The sequence below is a fragment of the Sapajus apella genome, unplaced genomic scaffold (assembly GCF_009761245.1).
Source record: "Sapajus apella isolate SASKATOON/1434 unplaced genomic scaffold, GSC_monkey_1.0 scaffold33, whole genome shotgun sequence".
NCBI classification, from domain to species: domain Eukaryota; kingdom Metazoa; phylum Chordata; class Mammalia; order Primates; family Cebidae; genus Sapajus; species Sapajus apella.
This window is the reverse complement of record NW_022436973.1, coordinates 12,637,862-12,656,833: the sequence shown is the minus strand read 5'-3', so window position 1 is coordinate 12,656,833 and position 18,972 is coordinate 12,637,862. Positions and strand designations below refer to the sequence as shown.

The following is an 18,972-nucleotide window of genomic DNA, read 5'->3' as shown; positions in this document are numbered from 1 at the left end:
CCAAGAAGTGCCATCCTCTGCCTTCTCCTCATGTCCCCACAGAATGATCTATTCTACAGATGAGGAGAGTGAGGAAAACCAGGGCCAGACACAAGCCCCAGGCTCCCTGGCCCACCCCCACCACCTGAGGGCAGCACAACTTCCCCCAGTCTCTGAGCTCCCGGGACAGGGCTGACTCCACCTGGAAATGCGGGTGAAAACTACCTTCTCGCCTTTAGGGAGCCGCCAGCAGCTGCTGGCCTGGGGTCCGTGGCAGCTCTCTCTCTCTATCTCCCTGTCTATTTCTGTCTCTTTCTGTCTCTCTTTTAGCGACAAGGTCTGGCTCTCTCAATCATGCTGGGGTGCAATGGCGCAATCACAGCTCACTGCAGCCTTGAACTCCTGTGTTCATGAGATCATCCTGCCTCAGTCTCCCGAGTAGCTGGGACAGCAGGCGCGAGCCACCATGGTCAGCCCGTCTCTCTATTTCTGCGTCTCTCTGCCTCTGTGGATCTCTCTTGGGGCGCTCGCGGTGGCCTGACTCACTGTTGCTAACTCTGCGGGCGTCTCTGTCTCGCTGACTCTCTCTCCTGGTTGGCTCTCAAAGTGTCTCCCTGCATCTTTCCCTGTATCTTCCTCAGCTCCTCCTTTTCTAGCCCCAAGGCCATCTCGCCCACCTCTACCTCCCTGGGTGTCCACACTGAAGACCCAGGACACATCTGCCAGATGACCGATGCCCACCCTGCAGCTGGCTGCTCAGCTGGGGCCTCTTTCTCTTCCTCCTCTGCATCCAAAGCCAAGCAGAGAAGGGTCAGAGGCTGGGCAAGGGCCTCCCAACCTGGCACTGCCCCAGCCTCTGCTGTTTGCTCCAGGTCTCTGGTGTCAAACCTCAGAATAACTCAGCCCTTTGGGCCGGCAGTTGTGGCACCCCGGCTGGCTGGGCATGGGTCAAGAGAGCACCAAGAAAGAGCCCAGTGTGGGGTCCTGGCCCAGCCTGAGACCCTCCCAAACTGACCTGGTTTGGGAACCAGGGTCCGATCTGCCCCAGCCTTCCCAGGCTGCCCACAAATTCTTGGCATTTTCAGCCTTCAGTTATCCAAACAAGAAATGAGTCTCGGTGCCGAACAAAACCTCTTGGGGTTTGATTTCCTAACCTCACCACTGGCTCCTTCCTAAGCAGTTTGGGACTGGGGGATGGGGTGGGGAAACAGCATCTGCTTCTTAGAAGAATGGTATCATTTTTCCAAGAAGGGGGCCTAGAAACAGCTGGCACAGATGCCCTCGGCCTGGGGATGACCAGCTAGCTCATGCCCTGGGTGAGGTGAGGGTGCAGGGTGGGCAACAGCAGCGGCAGCCCCGCTGGCAACTTCCCCCAGAGGGACGGGTTTATTTGTTCAACTGGCTTGGCCAGTCATCCCACAGAGGGCAGAGCCGCAGAGGACAGGGCCACACGTTTCTATTTCTCTCCTCTCTAGCCTTAGAGCGCAGCCAGGCTGGGATGTACACAGACCTTCTTCCCCTTCTTGTTGGGCAGGAAATGTCAGAAAACCGGCCCCAGGTCTGCCCCCTAAGCCTGCACCTCCAGTCAGACTCTGGCCGCAGTCTGTTTGCATAACTTCAGAGCCAGCTCTGAAATGCCTGGAATGAACCCTGAGAGTCGGCTGTGCAGTCTGGGGAGGACCAAGCTGGGGTCAGGAGGTCACATCCCAGGGGTACCACTGACCAGCTACGGGAGCCCGGGGAAGCCACAGATACCAACTGGCTCCTCTGTAAAGGGGAGCTCAAAATACTCGCTGCCTCCCAGAATGACCACACACTGCCCTAGGTGCTTTGTGTTACTGCAGTTAATTCTCACAATGACCCAGTAAAGTAAGATTGCTCATCCACTAACAGATGAGGAAACTGAGGCACCAAGAGTTAGGTGACTTGCGAAAGGTCATACAGCCAAGAAGGGCGAAGTCAGATCCAGCCACCTGATGCCAGAAGCTATGCGCTCACCACTTAGGCGGTTTCCTCCCCAACAGACAAGCCATGTCCATGGTGCGAGGGGGCCTGGGCATTAGCTGGGACCTGGAAAATACCGAGGACCCTGGTCCCCAAAAGGGAGACGTATAGCTGCTAGATTTTTCTTCCCTCAGGATCCCTTAGCCCAAGGAGAGCTTCCCTAGGGCTTTTCTGCCAGGGAAGATTCAGGCAGGGCCTCAGGCAGCTGTGGCTGCTCTGAAAAGCTAAGAGGCTCCAGAAGCTCAGTCTGGGTGTCCCTCACCATTGCGCATCCCTTTCTTGGCCCAGGGCCTGGGCGTAAATCCCACAGAATCCGAGTGTAGGCGCTGAGCCCCGGTTGACTCTGTTGGAATCTCAGCTCCACTGCTTGCCGGCTGTGCCTTCTCAGACCATTGCTTTGCCACTCTGTGCCTCGGTTTCCTCATTTGTGAAGTAAGGACACTAGGAGAAGCTGCTTCTCAGGTTACTGAGAAGATTAAATGAGTGAATGCACATGGGGGGCTCAGTCCAGGGCCTGGCGGAGAGTGAGTGCTCAGTAAACATTCAGACTCCACTCAGAGTCAGGTAGCACTGGAGTCCAGTTCCAGCTTCTCTACTTCTGTCTTGTGTAAGAGCCTTTTTCTCCTCCCTGGGCCTCAGTTTCCTCATCTGCAAAATGGGAATTATGATAACAAGTACCTTAGGTGAGAGCAAAATCAGGCAAACTCTGCAAATATCTGGTGGGGTCTCTGGGTAAGGAGATGACTAAAGATCCTTGAAGCTGAAACAAGGCCACCTCCCCTTGGACAAGGGAACAGAACCTTAGTTCATCAGCAGGGACCTTGTGGACCATTCCTCCTGACCCTAGTCCAACACTCATTAGTCACCCACCAGTGGCACACAGTGTGGACACCAAGCAGGCCTGAAGAAAGACCATCTCCAAATCACTGAGGGGAACTCCCATTAAGAAAGCGCTGCAGAGGCTGCAAATAAGCCACTGGGGCAGAGCTGAGCAGGAGAGCCAATGGGGCAGCTTGGACCTCTCTCTCCAGAGGCCTGCAGACCCCAGTTCCAGTCCCAGCTGGACGTTTTACGAACAGCCTGGGTGCTTTTCTCCGCTTTTACTGACTCCCAGCTTGCAAAAATCAGGAAATATGGAAATGCACGAAGATGCAGAAGAAAACAAATTGCTTATCATCTCCACACCCGCATCATCTCCTAATGCAGACCCTTGCTCGTTTTATGCATTTTTAAATTTTACTGAAATGTTTTAAATGTACAAAAAGGTAGAGAGACAAATCAGATAAAATTTCTTGTTCCCACAACTCACCTGAGGAAGTAAAATCTTACCAATGCCATTAAGCCTCTGTTCCCTCTCCTGCCTCCTTCTCCTGGCAGAAACCGTTCTGCTGAAACTGGATGCTAATAGCCCCTTACTCCATGCCTGCCCTCCCTAAGGAAGGCATAATGTTTGTTGCCTATATAGATGAGGTCATACCGTCCGTATCTTACTATAACTTGCTTTTGTTCCCTCAACTTTACATCTGTGAGATTTTTGGCTGTGCAAACATGAGAAAGACCTGAGCTTCAGCTTTTCCATCTATAAAATGAAGGCGATGACACACATATACCTGGGTTTGCTGTGAGGCTCAGATGGCTACTTGGGACGTGCCTGGCACTGCCGCAGCAGGCAGAGAAGCAGGAGATGCTGCTATTGTTTCCTCTCTCTTCTGGGGTGACTGCTCTGCTGTGGCTAATTCACATTTGGGACTGTCTCTGTGCCAGGCACTTTATATGTGTCTTATAACATCGACTCACAAACCTCATGATATCCTATAAGATGGGGACTGTTATGATCCCCATTTATTGTGGGGGAAACAGAGGCCCAGGGACTTTACACAGCTAAGAAGTAAGGAATGTGAGTTTGTACCCAGGCAGGCTGGCTCCAGACTCCACATTCTTTGGGGTTTGTTTGTTTGTTTGTTTGTTGAGATGGAGCCTTGCTTTGTTGCCAGGCTGAAGTACAGTGGCGCAATCTTGGATCACTGCCAACCTCTGCCTTCTGGGTTCAAGTGATTCTTCTGCCTCAGCCTCCCGAGTAGTTGGGAGCACAGGTGCACGCCACCACACGCAGCTAATTTTTTTTGTTGTTGTATTTGTAGTAGAGATGGGGTTTCACCATGTTGGCCAGGATGGTCTCAATCTCCTGACCTCATGATCTGCCTGTCTCGGCCTCCCAAAGTAATGGGATTACAGGTGTGAGCCACCACGCCCAGCCCAGACCCCACACTCTTAACCGCTACACAGACCACCTCTCTGTGCCCCGCATTTACAGATGGGAACAGTAAGCCTGGGTAAGGGAGTGACTCAATCACATTCACCCAAGGGTCAGTGGCAAGGGTTGGGCCAGAATCCAGGATTCCTGACACCCAGCTGAGACACCTGTTTCCCCTCTCCAGAGGCAAGAAGATACACAGCATGTCATAAATGTCTTGAAAAATCCATGTGTCCTTTTGGTTCTGGGACTATGTGCAAATGTGCATCCCCAGACTCCTGCCCCTTCCCACCCACACACACTCAAATGTCTGGGCACAGCTCTGAACATAATTTGCCAGGTAGGAGTATTCATTCCTGCATTCACTTAATTGTCCCTTCCACCAGTGTTTATTGAGAGCTTACAATGTGCTAGGCACTATGCAAGTGACGAGGATTTAGTAGTGAGCAAGGAAGACCATCCTTCCCCCTTGCCCCTGGAGCAGTGGGGTAACCAACCTAGTGATTTCCCATGTGCAATGATCAACCATGGTATGTGCTGTGTAGGAGGGACTGAGGGATACTAGGGGTGGAGAATGGGTGCCTGACCTTGAGGGAGGGAAGGTACTAGGAAGAAGGACAGAGCTGAGATCAAAAGGCTGGGTTGGCCCTAGGCGAGGAAAGGAAGCAAAAGCATTCCAGGCACAGGGGACAGCAAGTGCAAAGGCCCTGGGGTAGAATGGAGCCAAAAGCAAAAGGCACTCAGTCTGTCTGCAGTGCAGAGCCAGGAGAGCGTGGCCAAGATGAGGCTGGAGTGCTCACCAGGAGCCAGATCAGATGTCCCTGATCCTGACCCTGTTCTTGAGGACCGTGGAGACTGGGAACTGATGTGGCCACTTTTCTGTCCTGTCCTCACTGCAGATCATTCTGTGATAGGCTGTGGAGCTCTGGGCCTCCTTCTCCCATCCTGGCCTGACCCTAATCTTATCCCTGTCACCCCATCTACAGGATCAGCCTCAGTCACCAAGGAGGCAAGACAGGCACATAGAAAGAGCTCAGCCATTAAGTTAAAATCTTCCTTTACCAGTTGTGGGTAATGCTTGGCCTTTCTGGGCCTCAGTTTACTCATTCATGTGGGGGGCAATTACCCTTTTACCCGGGCTGCTGGGATTCAGTAAGAGAAGAGGTACACGCTAGAATTGTACCCGCAGAAAGGCCTGATGCCACATGGAGAGATACCGCAGCAAAGCCTCCCTCTATTTAGAACACGCTTTGCTCTGTTTTCTGAAGGTAGAGCTGAGGCTAGGGATGGGCAGCAGTGCTGTCACATGATCACTCTAGCCAAGTGACCTTGCAGAAGCACAGCCTCTTCACACCTGTGAAGAGCTACCTGTCCTTGGACAAGTTGTTTAATCTCTCTGTGTCTCATCTGTAAAATGGATTGATAACAGGTCCTACCTTGCAGAGTGGCTACAAGACTCAATACAGTGGTTAGAACAGTACTGAGCACATACATCATAAGTATTCAGTAGGCATGTTGCCTAGCAAAATGGACACATCACCCTATTCTGTAACATTCAAGTGTCAGGGAGGTGAGCAATCGCAAACCCCTCCCAAGATCAAGATTGGGAAATCAAGGAGGCCAATGAGGCCCCTCCAGATGGGTTCTCCCCTAGGGCTGCTCAAGGGTCCTCGGGCCACGGTAGCCTGGCCACCAAAGGCATAGCTGAGCCTGAGGAGGCAGGGATTCTGGCAGCCCCTCCCAAGTCCAGATGGCAGAAGCAGGCCTTGCTCCCCCTCCCTCTGCAGCCCCTCCCCCACATTCCTCATCTTCTCCTTATGGCCTTTTACCTGGGATGGACACGGGACCTGCCACCCTGTGAGAGGTGAGGCTCAGGAGGCAGAGAAGTTTCAAATATTCCACAAATACGGTAAGCTCTACTGTGTGCCAGGCACTGCACTAGGCCCCATGAACAAAACAGACAAGAATCCCAACCCAACCCCCGCAGAGCACAGATCCCAGTGGCCATTTCCTTATTCTGTCCAGACCCTCTGCAAGGAGGAAACAGTGAGGCCACTGAGGTTTGGAGAAGCTTGTCGCTGGCACAGAAAGGAAATGGTAAAGCTATTGAGCAAGTTTGCTGACTCTCAGTGCAGTGCTCCAGGCCCAGACCACAGTGGATGTTTGGAGACACCGGGCCTGTGCCAAAGAATTGAGAGCTGAGCTAGGGCTGAGAAGCTCATCCCTCCATGAGAGCCCACTGGTCCCCGACTGTCTCTACCCCTGGCTCCCTGCCCACTGGCTCTGCTTGCTCAGAGCCCTGACCCAGAAGAAAAGCAATAGAATATCTTGCAGAGAGGAAAACAATGAGGAAGGCTTGGGCCCAGCTCCTCAGAGAGGACGAGACAAACCACCTCAGTCTGCATCGAGCCACAGGGTGAGGGCCTGGTGTAGGCCCCAGGGGTGGAAGCAAGGCAGAGGACGAGGGGCCAACCCTCCTCACAAGTCACAAGTCAGCCCATTGTCAAAATGAGGAAACTGAGGCCTGGAGACGGCAGAGAAGAGCTCTGGAACTAGAAGCAAGAGGATTAAACCTCTATAAGCTCTGGAAAAGCAGTATATTAGTTCTCTACTGTGTATATTAGTTCTCTACTGGGCATTGCTCTGGATGACATGGCATCTAGTCTTACTTGAGCCTTCAAACTATTATATAGATGTAATTTTGACAAAAGTTTAAACTCAAAAAGGAGGACAGAGAACTTGCAAATTGAAATGAAGAGCTACTGGCAGCACATGTCCCTCAATACAATTGCTCTTCAGTTGACCTGGCCTCATCACCAGACGCACGGTGCATGAATAGAGATCAGTGGATCACCTAGCCAATGCTGTTTCCTCAAAGAGGCTAATAAAACTTACCTCAAAAGGTTGTTGTAAAGTTTAAAGTCTAAGCTGATTTAGCTGTGTGTGCGTGTGCATATATACCTACATGTGTTTGTACACATACACGTACATCAACGTACGCGTCTCGGTACATGTGCACAGCACACAGTAGTTTCTGTCTAATGTTGGCTGTGATTATTACACCAAGTTGAAATCCATGTCCCTGTACTTCTCATCCACTGATTAAATTACCCTAAAATATTTAGCAGCTCAAAATAACAATGAACATTTTTTATTATTATTATTACGTTTCACAGTTTCTGAGGGTTAGGGATCCTGAAGCAACTTAACAAGGTAGTTCTGACTTGGGGTTTTTTTCATGTGGTTGCACTCCGATATCAGCCAGGGCTGCACTTATCTGAAGGCTTGGCCAGGGCTGGGGCTCAGCCACATGTGGCTGGTGAGCTGGTGCTGGCTGTGAGTAGGAGGCCTCAGTTCCCCTCCAGATGGCAGGGCTGCTTAAGGGTCCTCAGGGCATGGTAGCCTATTCCCCCTAGAGCATGTGGTCCAAGAGAGGGCAAGACAGAAGATGAAATGCAATGGTTTGGCCATTGCAACTCCACCATTTCTACAATATCTAAGTAGTCATGCCAGCCAGTCCTGACTCGTTGACAGAGGGGACTATACAAGGGCATGGGCACCAGGATCCCTGGGGTCATCCAGAAGGCTGGCTGCCACAAGCACCCCACTGAATGGCTAAGGCTGTGGTCTTTGGAGCCCAAAGGCCTGTATCTAAATCCAGTCTTTGCCACTTAGGCAAGAGGCTCATCTTCTCGTGCCTTCCTTTCCTCGTCCATAAAACGGGGACAATGGAAGAACCAAGGACACAGTAGCTCTTTAGAGATCTTCCTTGGGAGACCCGGGCAGCAGTGCAGAGCCTGGCCTGTTCTGGTTGCTCCTCTCTCCCCAGCACCAGGCACAAGTCTTAGCACATCTGAACAAGTTGTTGGGAGCCAGTAAATGAGCACCAAGACTACGTTGTGTTCATTTCTAGAACATTCCTCCTACAGATACCCCAAGCTGACCCCCTCACTTGCCACGTGCCTCTCTCTACTCCCCCTCCACTCCTCCTTCTGCTCCCTCAGTCAGGGAAACCCTCCTGCCTGCCCCTCCTGTCTCTGTACTGCTGTTTCTGCCCTTTCGTTCTGCCCTGGCACCAGTTGGCTCTCTGCTCTCTGGCCTCTGTGGTTTCTACTGCCTTTGTCTCTCACAAGTTCTAATAACAGTAGCTGGGCCTGGGCTCAAAACTGACCCATCTATTCTTTCAACAAATATTTATCGAGCACCTCTCATGTGCCTGGCCCTATTCTAGGCACAGAGGATGTGCCCACAAACAGGACAGACAAACCTCTGCACTCCTGGGGCTCTCCTGGTGGGGGAATTGGACAAATGACAAATGACTGAAGTGATTTCAGATGGCATGAAGTACTGTATAGAAGCCAGGATGGACCCTGTGATAAACAGGTGGAATAGAGTGGGGGTGGTCAGGGAATGCTTCTCAGAGGAGGTGACATTTTCAAGGAGACCTGGAAGTCAGAAGGATGCTTGTGGGAGAAGCTCTGGTGCTATTGAGATTGGGGGGTTGTGGATGCATGTTGGGAGGGGGTGCAATAAGCAGCTCTCTGGCTCCTGTGGCCACCTCAGCAGACCCTAGGGCCTCTCCTCCAAGCAAAGGGCAGAACCACTAGGCACAACCTCTGCCAAGGGCAGTTTGTTAACGATAGTCAAAATCATAAGTGTTTTGGGAGGCTAAGGTGGGAGGATCACTAGAGCTCAGGAGTTCGAGACTAGCCTGAGTCAACAAAGCAAGACCCCGGTCTCCACATTAAAAAAAAAAAAATAGCTGGGCCTGGTGGCCTATAGTCCCAGCTACTTGGGAAGCTGAGGTGGGGGGATTGTTTGAGCCTGGGAGTTCGAGGCTGCAGTGAGCCATGATTATACCATTGCACTCCAGCCTGGGTGACAGAGCAAGACTGTCTCAAAAAACAAAGGGCCAACAAAAAGTGTGATTTCACTCAGCAATTCTGCTTCAAAGGATTTATTCCCCATGTAGACCTGTGAAGGTGTTAGGTGACAGAAGTACAAGGGTATTTGTAGCAGCCCTGTTTGTGATGGGAAAAGCCTGGAAATAGCCTACAGGCCCAGCTAGAGGAGACTAGATGCGTGAACAACAGGCCCATGCCTGGAATTGCAAGCAGCTTGCAGCCGTGTGGAGAGGCTACCCGGATGAATGTGGAACACGCTATACATTATGTCAAGCGAAAGGAAGCCAGGTGTGGAATGGCAAGCGGAGGCTTTTGTAGCCCGAAGGGCAGACGGTGGGGTGGAAGCACAGTTACTGCAGATGTATGCATAGCGTTTCTCTGGAAGGAAACCGAGGAACCTCCCTCTCAGTGGCCGGTAGGGAGACAACTGCAGGTTGGGGCGGGGACCGAAAATTTGTTTTTCACTTCACTCTTTTTTGTTCCTTGGAATTTTGAACAACGTGTTTATATCACCCATTTGAAAACTAAAATTACGAAGATTTGCATTTAAGTTGAAACACACACACAAAGCTATGGAAGCGCTGACCTCCCGGATTTTCATACGTCTGGACCAGATCTGGCCATTAGCTTCTGTATACAGCCTCTGGCACTTTACTTTCCTGATTGGGACCTCAGTTTCCCCATCTGTGAAATGGGGGAGGTGGGGGCTGAGTGGTCCCTGAGGGCATCCTTTGGGTCTCCCCCTCTCTAAGTCTTTGCTCCCCAGATGTCTCCCTGCCTGGGCTCCTACTCCTGGGGCATCCCTGCTAAAGCCCTTTTCCTTTTACCATCAGGCCAGGCTCAGATTTCCACACCCTGCGCCACCCCAGCCGTGGGGCCTTGGTTCAGCCTAGGACCTAGAACAGGCTACATCCCAATTCCCACACTACCCCAGTACAGCCTGGTTTGGATTCTGTTCGTTGGGGCTGCTACACCTGTTTTCAAAGCAAAGAATTTTGTTCTTCGCTAAAGGTATCTGCAAAGAATCCTGGTCCTCTCTAAGCCACACGGGAGCCACGGCAGGGTTTAGAGCAGAGGGAATTATAATCTGACAGGTTGACCGGGGACCTCACTGGCTACCCATGAAGCGTGCCTGGGGGCCCAGGGAGCGAGACGGAAGCCTTGGGTATCAAGGAGGCTGTGATCCCTGCTAGAGATGATAATGGCTGGGACTGGGGCGGAAGTGGCAAGGCTGGGCAGTAGTGGTCAGATTCTGCCCGTGCCTGAGGGTAGAGACAACAGATTGAATGTGGGATATGAGAGAGTCAGAGGAGAGCAGGGCGGCTTTGAGAGGTTGGCTCGGAACAATTAGGAGGTAGTTTACTGAGAGATGAAGTCATTTGACCAAATCACACTTGGGAGATGCAGACCTGTGATCAGAAACAGGGGGCTCTTGATTCCCAGTCCAGTGGTCTTTAGCTCCCTCTAATTTCATAGGGAATAGTTTTGGAAGGTTCCCTGACCTTCCTCTGCCTTAACGCACACCCCGATTCGCAGAAACCCTGGTGCTCTGGGTCTGATTCAGGAACAAGTCTGGACAGAGACCCAGAAACTGGGTCAACATGTGGAAGCCAGCAGCAGGGTTCACCCTGCCCTCTGGGCTCACTGGCTGCTGGACTGAAGCCTGGGTTGTGCCCTGGGTGAGGGAAGCACCACCTTCACCCGCTCAACCCTGCCCTGACCCTCCTACAGCCATCAGAGCTGACCTCCTGCCTTCCAAATCAGTAGACCTGGGGATGAATCTGGCATCTGCCAACTTGATGGGTGACCTCGAGAAAGTGACTCTGAGCCTGAACCTCCATTTGCCCATCTATAATTGGGGTCAACAGCAGAGCCTACAAATATCCAAACACTCTTCCAGGCCCCAGAAGAAAAGGCAGGCATTCTCACAGCTGGCAGCCTACTGGGGACACCAGTGAGGAAACGTGTGGGACAGGTCTTCAGGGGTCTTAACCTTTCCTGTGCCTTGGGGTCCTTTGGCATCTGATGAAGCTCTAGACCCTCTCTCAGAAAAAAAATGTTTTTTGAAATGTAAAATTAAATGCATAATTTGTAAAGGAAACAAATTACCTTGAGATGAAAATGTCAACATATCAGAAAACAGGTTTCTAATATAGTCCTATGTTACTTCTGTGTTAATGCGCAAAATAACAGGACCGAGTGGGGGATCGGGCAGCTTCCATCATTCTGAGGCTGAGATGAGTATGCACAGTGTGTCGCAGATGTCCGCAATCATTGCAGTAAGACATTATTAGAGTATATGCGGTGTCTGCTAGTGACAAAGCCACAGGCCCTGCTGTCACCACCACAGGAAATGCTAATTGCAGTTAGAGATTGGGGTGGGGGGGAAAGGTCATTTTTTTTTCATACAAGTTTACAGGTTCCTTGAATTCTAGTCACAGATCCCTGGGGGTCCAGGACATCAGTTAAGGACTTCTGGTGTTCATATACCAGCAGTTAAATATTCTATTAATTATACCTGTGTACACTCTCGTTCTACTTTTAAAAATCCAAACAATTTCAATAAATTTTTATTGCTCAATGAAGGTAATGTAAAAAGAAAATGCCATCACCATCACCCCATTGAGGTTACCCAGGCTGGTCTCCAGTTCCTGGGCTTAAGCGATCCACCCACCTTGGCCTCCCAAAGTGCTGGGATTACAGGTGTGAACCACTGCGTCATTCATCAACCTCATTGTTTTTAACAGCTGCATAGTAAGCCATGGCCCAGACATACCAGAATTTGTCATCCGTTCATTATGTAATTATAACCCGGGTCATCTCAGGAATGCTCCCTACAACCTAGTGGGAGGAGCTATGATTATCTTCATTTTAGAGAAAAAGGCTCAGACAGGTAGAAGCACCAGCCTAAGGTCACACAGCCAGTAAGCTAAGAGCTGTCATTCACACACAGGCCCATCCATACAAAGCATTACTCTCTCTGCATTCATTTTTACCTGCAGTTGACAAAAGGCTTTTTCCAAACAGGAACCTCATGTACCATTTTCCATGGAAGAGAGATAGATGCAGGGCATACCATTGTTACTCATCTTCATTTTAATCCTCAGATCCGAGACACGCTCCCACCTCAAGGCCTTTGCACTTGCCTTTTCCTCTGCCTGGAATTCCCGCCCTCCTGACTTCCCTAGACCTGGCTTCTTCTCAGCCTCTCGGCCCAGATGGCGCTCTCTGGTGGGGCTTTCTCTATCACCCTGGCTAAACTTGCTCCCAACCCCACATATACCCCCCCTTATTTTCTTCATAGCACTCATTGAGATTTCAATGCAACTGATATATTTAGTAGAAATGCCCAGGAATCAGAAACTTTACCAATTTTGCTCATTTTCTGATTCTCTAGTACCTAACACAGGATGAGCACATAGTAGGTGCTCAAGAAATAATTCCTGAATGAATGCACGAATGAAATAAATGAAAGTAGGAGAGGCTGAGGGGATTCACTCTCTCTGCATTCATTTTTACCTGCAGTTTAATGTTACATATGTATATCTGGGGCATTTTATAGAAACTTGTGTTGGGGCGTTGATTTTTATTGAGGTATGACCTTCAATAAAATGGGGTGAGGGTGATGGCATTTTCTTTTTACATTATTGCTCTACTACCTACAGCAAAATCTACCCTTTTCATATATGGTTCCATGAGTTTTGACAGACGTATTCAGTTATGTAACCACCAGCATAATCATGACATAGAACATTGCCAATATCCCAGAAGCTCCCCTGTGTCCTTTAACAATCAGTCCCCAACCCCCGGGATCCAGGTCCTTGCGATCACAGATTCTGATTTTTAGAGTCATACAAGTAGACCCCTACAGTGTGGAACCGCTGGAGTCCGGCATATTTTTCACTCATAATCCACCTGAGGCTCATCTGTGTTATTGCACACATCAATGGCTCTTTACTTTTGATTCCTCAGTGAAATCCATTTGATGGATGGACTGGAGTTTCTCCATTGGCCAGTTGATGTCCATTTTATATAAATAATACAGGAGAGAAGGAGGCTTGGACAGATCTCCTTGGCAACGGAGGCTGCTCTTCCATTGATCTGCACCTGTTATCTGTCTGGGTCACCCCTCTTCCCCAAGCCCCTGCCTGTGAAAATTTCCTTCCTTTCCTTCAGGACCCTTTGCAAATGTCCTCTCCCTACCAAAGAGCAGGGTGTCCTGACCCATGACACAGATCTGTAAAGTGAGGATCAGAGAAACATAGTACTCTCCAAGGGCCCACAATGAGAGTGTGGTAGAGCCAGAACTCAAACCCAGGGCCAAGGGGAGGGCGCAGTAGGCCAGGAACCAAAGCTTAGCCTCTTTGCTGGCTGGAAGGGTGATTAGAGGTCAGGCCTTTGTACCCCATCACAGGCCTGAGAATTCGGCAGCCTGAGAGTGATGGAGAAGGGGCAGGTCTAATCCTGGAGTCGGTGCAGGGCATAGAGAGCAGTAGATCCCATGTTGAGTCAGTTCCTCTATTGAGATCCATCCCCTGCCCTTCCAGCTGGTGCCTGAGCCATGAGCCAGACCCAGCTCCTACCACCCAGGCCAAGGTTAGTCTCCAGAGCCCAGCGTAGCCTAACTGAGCCCATCTGGCCCAGATTATCCATCCCAGGACCCGTGCTGGTGGGCGGGTGTGGCAAATTGGGTGATGGGCTCCAGCTGTGGGTAGTCTTTGCCCTGCCCAGCCACTTGCAACTGCAGGACAAGTAGGGGACCAGTGAGGTGCTTGAGGAGCGCCAGTCACTCTAGAGGACCCTGCGCTGCCCTGAATCACCAGCTCAGCTGGTGATTAAGCAGCCCTTTAGCAAGGAGTCTTAGAACCTAGCCTGCTATATGGTGACCTTGGGCAAGACTTCAGGCCTCAGATTGGCCACATTCAGGCAAATGAGAATCTTGGGGAAGATGCCTGGGAAAGGCTCACCTTAGGCATGAATTTGCTGTTTGACCACTTGGAGCAGGTGCTCAGTACCTGGAAGTCTGCTTTTTAATTTAGGTTCTAGGAGGTCAGTGATGCATGAAGAAGTCTGAGACCAAACTCCGTATAGCTGCACTTGTCCTTATCCATGCTGGTGGGCCCAGCCAGCCACACATTAGAATCTCCTGGGAGCTGACAGAGGGGTTAGAGATAGGAAGGCACAAGAGGCAGACCCATGGAGAGGAGGACAGCCTGGCCCAGAATAAGGTGAATAAATAGATTTGAAATCTACATTGGGATCATAGTGGGCAGTACTTACTAGGGTTGAGTGTGGCCAGTAAGAAAAAGAGAAGTTAAGATTGAGGTCTGGAGGTCGGGTGCGGTGGCTCACGCCTGTAATCCCAGCACTTTGGGAGGCTGAGGCTGGCGGATCACGAGATCAGAAGTTCGAGACCAGCCTGGCCAATATGGTGAAATACAAAAATTAGTTAGGCATGATGGCACGCACCTGTAGTTCCAGCTACTTGGAAGGCTGAGGCAGAAGAATCTCTTGAACCCAGGATATGGAGGTTGCAGTGAGCCGAGATCACGCCACTGCACTCCAACCTGAGCGACAGAGGGAGACTTGTCTCAAAAAAAAAAAAAAAAAAGATTGAGGTCTGGGTTTAGGACTCAGAACTGGGTGGAGCCATTTCCTGAGATGGGAAAGACTTGGGAGAATGGGGTGGGAGTTGCAGGGACAGGGGTGGTGGGAGCTGAGGAATCACATTGGACTTGAGATGCTCATTGGAAACCGTGCAGAGATGGTGAATTGGGGACATGAAGGGGAGAAGTCTGGGTGGGAAATGGTGATGACCCCATCAGCACGATGGGATGTGGAAGCCAGGGACCCATCTCAGCACCTGGGGCAGGGCCCTGATGCATTTGGAGCCTCAGATTCCTTGGCATCTGGTCCTGGTGAAGCTTAAGGATCCTTTCTCAGAAATGCATAAAATCAAAGCATAGGAACACTCAGTAATATGGAAATCATAAGCAAAATATGAAAACTAAAATCTGTCATCAGTCATAGCATTATCCAGTGGTGGGTGTGATAATGTCCATAATTCCAAAATCAGGCTGAGTAAAAACAATGTTTTAAGATACTGTAAGAATGTGTTATGATATGAAAATATTTGGGATTTCTAATGAGTCTCAGGACCTGCTAGTATGCCTGTGGTTTGTGACCTAAGCCCATGTTGAAGGAAATGCCAAATTTTAATTGCAGATTAGTGGACAAAAGACATGATTCTTTTTTCTCACTCAAGTTCATGGGAGCCTGCGGTTCCTCATTAAGGACCCCTGACCTGGGGAGTGAATGTACATAGAGACAAGGACCCAGGACTGGGCCATGAGAGTCCCTGCCCTGTAGGAGTCTATAAAGGTGGAGTCAGAGAGTGGGTGGTTAGGGGCTAGGAGGAAACCAGGATGGAAGTCGTCCAGCAACAGGGAGCGGCCACCTGGGTGATTGGTCCTGAGATGTCAAGCAAGAAGAAGACACAAAAGTGTCCCTTGAGTGCAGTGTCAAGGAGGGCTATCTATGAGAAGATGAATTAAAGAGCGAAGGGGGAACTGGGCACGGTGGTGCCTGCCCGTAGTCCCAGCTACTTGGGAGGTGGGAGGATTGTTTGAAGCCAGTAGTTTGAGGCTGCAGCGAGCCATGATCACATCGCTGCACTCCAGCCTGGGCGACAGTGAGACCCCAAAAGGCAAATGGACGTCCCCGGATGGAGAGATGTGACTGGGAGTATACAGGAGAATGAACACTACCAGTTATGTTTATTCTCTCTCTCTTTTATTTATTTTTTTTTTTGAGGCACAATCTTACTCTGTTGCCCAGGCTGGAGTCCGGTGGTGCCATCTCAGCTCACCACAACCTCTGCCTTCTGGTCTCCAGCCATCCTCCTGCCTCAGTCTCCTGGGTAGCGAAAACCACAGGCTTGTACCACCATGTCCAGCTAATTTTTGTATTTTTAGTAGAAATAAAATTTCATCATGTTGCTCAGGCTGGTCTCAAACTCCTGGGTTCAAATGATCCACCCTCCTCAACCTCCCAATGAACTGGGATTACAGGTATGAGCCACCGCACCTGGCCTCTGTGCTTTTTTATATGTGTGAAATGTAACATCATTATATTATTAACATTATGGTTTTTTTTTTTTAAGTGAGGGTGGGTGTGGAGGTGAGAGTATGGAGACAACTTGTAGAAGTTTTCTGTTGAGGAGACCAGAGAAACTGGAGAAGCAGCCGGAGAGGCTGTGGGGTTAGTTTTTAGATGGAACTTGTTAGCACACGCTGTGTGCTGCAGGGCGGGGGTGGGTTAATGATGCAGAGAAGGAAGGAAGGGGGTCTCTCTGGTCTTCAGTCACCCTGCCATCTCTGCAGCAAGGGCTCTCACACTTGAGCAAGTGTCTAACGCAGCCAGGGGGTTGTTAACCACAGCTGGCTGGGCACCGTTAAGAGTTTCCAGTTCAGCAGGGCTGGGGTGGGACCTGGAAATTCTCATTTTTCATGAGCTCTCAGCTGATGTTGATGGAAGAACCATAGTTTGAGAAACATGGTCTAACCGATACTACTACTGCCCACAAGCACCCACTCCAGGATTTGATCATGGATCACGCTCCCTTTGAAACACTCCAGGGGAAGGAAGGGATGGGAGTGGACAGTCAAGATGGAAGAAGGGAGAAGAGATGAAGGAGGAAGTGGCTGGAGCCTGGCCGGAGCAAAGGTCACCACCTCTCCTGGGGAGCACCCATCTTCCCAGGGACCCTGGGAGCTGCCCAGTTGGACCTTCTGAAAGACTAAGTGAGAAGGCAAGGGAAGGAGCCAGGGACAGGGTTGGGGGGAGTGGCGAGAGGCCAGCATGCGTGCCAAATGGAGAGGGAATGGTGGAGCGGAGCTGGCTCTCTCCCGGCAGGCACTGAGCCCTGAGAACACACTGTCCACCTTTACAACATGATCCTGGTGCTGTGCCAGACCAACTCTCCTGCCCTTGGGAAAGAGAGCAGCCCTGTCAAAGAAATGAACATTAGCACATGGGATCCCAGAACATCAGAGCTGGGAGAACCCCTGGAGACTGGCCAGTCCAGACCCATTTGCAGATGGAGGGGACCTGAAGATAGAAAGCACAGCTTGGCCAACGGACCTGCAAACTCTTTGTACAAGGGAGAGATGCATTCCCACTCCCTGCTGGCTGGCTCGCTCCGAGGAAGTGGGGAAGGGGCATGTGGTTGGGTGCCGTGCTCTGACCCTTGCTGCTTCCCCTTTTTCATCAATTCATTGAACACATATTTATGAGCACTCGCTGTGTGCCATGCATTGTGCCAAACACAGAAACAAGATAGTGAGCAAAACCAAGTCCCTGGCTTCATGGAATTGACATTCTAGAGAGAGAAACAGACAACAGACAGATAAAAAGAGAGGTAGCGATTTTAAAAAGTCAAGTGGTGATAAGTGGTATGAAACATGAGGGGGTGTGCCACACAGATGGGGTGCGGGGCTGGGGGAGGATTCCAGAGGGAATAGTGAGGAAACAGCATGTGCAAAGGCCCCGAGGGGGGCGCATGCTTGCTTTGTTGGGGGGATGTCATGGAGGCATTGCATCGGGATTGAAGTGAGTGAGGGAGAGGGGAACAGGAAGAGAATGAGCGTAGCGGCAGGCCCTGTCATGGAGGAACCTGCAGTCTTGGCTTTTCTGAGTGAGGTAGGAACCCTGGGAGGATTTTGAGCAGAGGAGGAGTGTGACTTGACTTAGGTTTAGCAGGATTCCTCTGGCTGCCTAGTGGGGGATGACTGTGAAGGGGACAAGGATGGAGGCAGAGAGGCAGACAAAACAGGCACGTAATCCCTCCCAGGGAAGCATCTACTGTGACGGTCCAGGCAAGAGGTAAAAGTGGCCTGACCTGGCCTGGCATGTTCTGAGCCAGGGAGGCCTCCTGTGCCTGCTTAGGGCCCTTCCATGGAGACACGTGGGAGGGACAGGGGACTTCCCCCTGCCTCTCCCCCGTGACCCCAGCCCATGGTCTCCCACAGCTAGAGAGGACCATCAAGACGCGCTTGAGGTTGGAGCTGGTGGAGGCCCAGCAGCAAATGGTCCAGAATCAGATGGCCCCCCTGCTGAAGCTGGACACCAGCTTCCTGAACCAGACCACTGCCCAGACCCGAAAGCTGATAGACATGGAGGCTCAGGTAACAGAGAGTGAGTGAGTGGGCACTGAGGGCCTGCGACTGGCCGGGCTGGCTCGTAGCCCCAATCATCTTACCTTGACCTCTTCCCCGGGTAGGGTCAAGGCCTCCTCTGGGCCTGTAGCCCCCTAGGCCCCTCCTTTATGATGACCTTGTCATAAAACTATCTCCCTCTAAGCTGTGAGCCCTGGGAGGTAGATGGTGGACTTGGTTTTTCTATCTCTGTAACTTCAGTGCTGGGGTCTGTGCTGGGCACTGGGAGGAGGGGTAGAGCAGCATAGCCCCCCTGCCCTCAGGGGGCTTATAATGCACCAGGGGAAGATAGATAAGAAATAATTAATTGGGCCTCTGGGAGCCAAGGACTTGGAGAGAGGAGGTATCTGAGCAGCAAAGAGCAGGGAGGGAACTGGTGAATAAAAGGGAGGGTGGGGAAGTCAGTGGATGAAACATCGCGTAACAAATGGACACAAGTTTCTGCCCGTTGTTTGTTGGATCCCCTGTGTGCCGGGCCCTGCTTGAGAGGACTGTTCTAGTATATAGCAGGAAACAAAGCAGGCATGCATTCCTACTGCTGTGAAGCTTCCCCTGGAAATGGAAAGATAAGTGACATATGTGGTTATGCACTACTTAACGATGTTCTAGTCAACAA

General features: G+C 50.9%; 1 protein-coding gene across 1 annotated transcript in view; it reads left to right on the top strand.

Moving 5' to 3' along the window:
- Nucleotides 1-18,972, top strand: part of ANGPT4 (angiopoietin 4) — a 38,928-nt gene that overhangs the window by 5,076 nt on the left and 14,880 nt on the right. Inside the window, exon 2 of the mRNA XM_032295374.1 lies at nucleotides 18,171-18,326. Within this exon, the coding sequence (XP_032151265.1) occupies nucleotides 18,171-18,326 (156 nt within the window). The remainder of the gene's footprint in view (nucleotides 1-18,170; nucleotides 18,327-18,972) is intronic.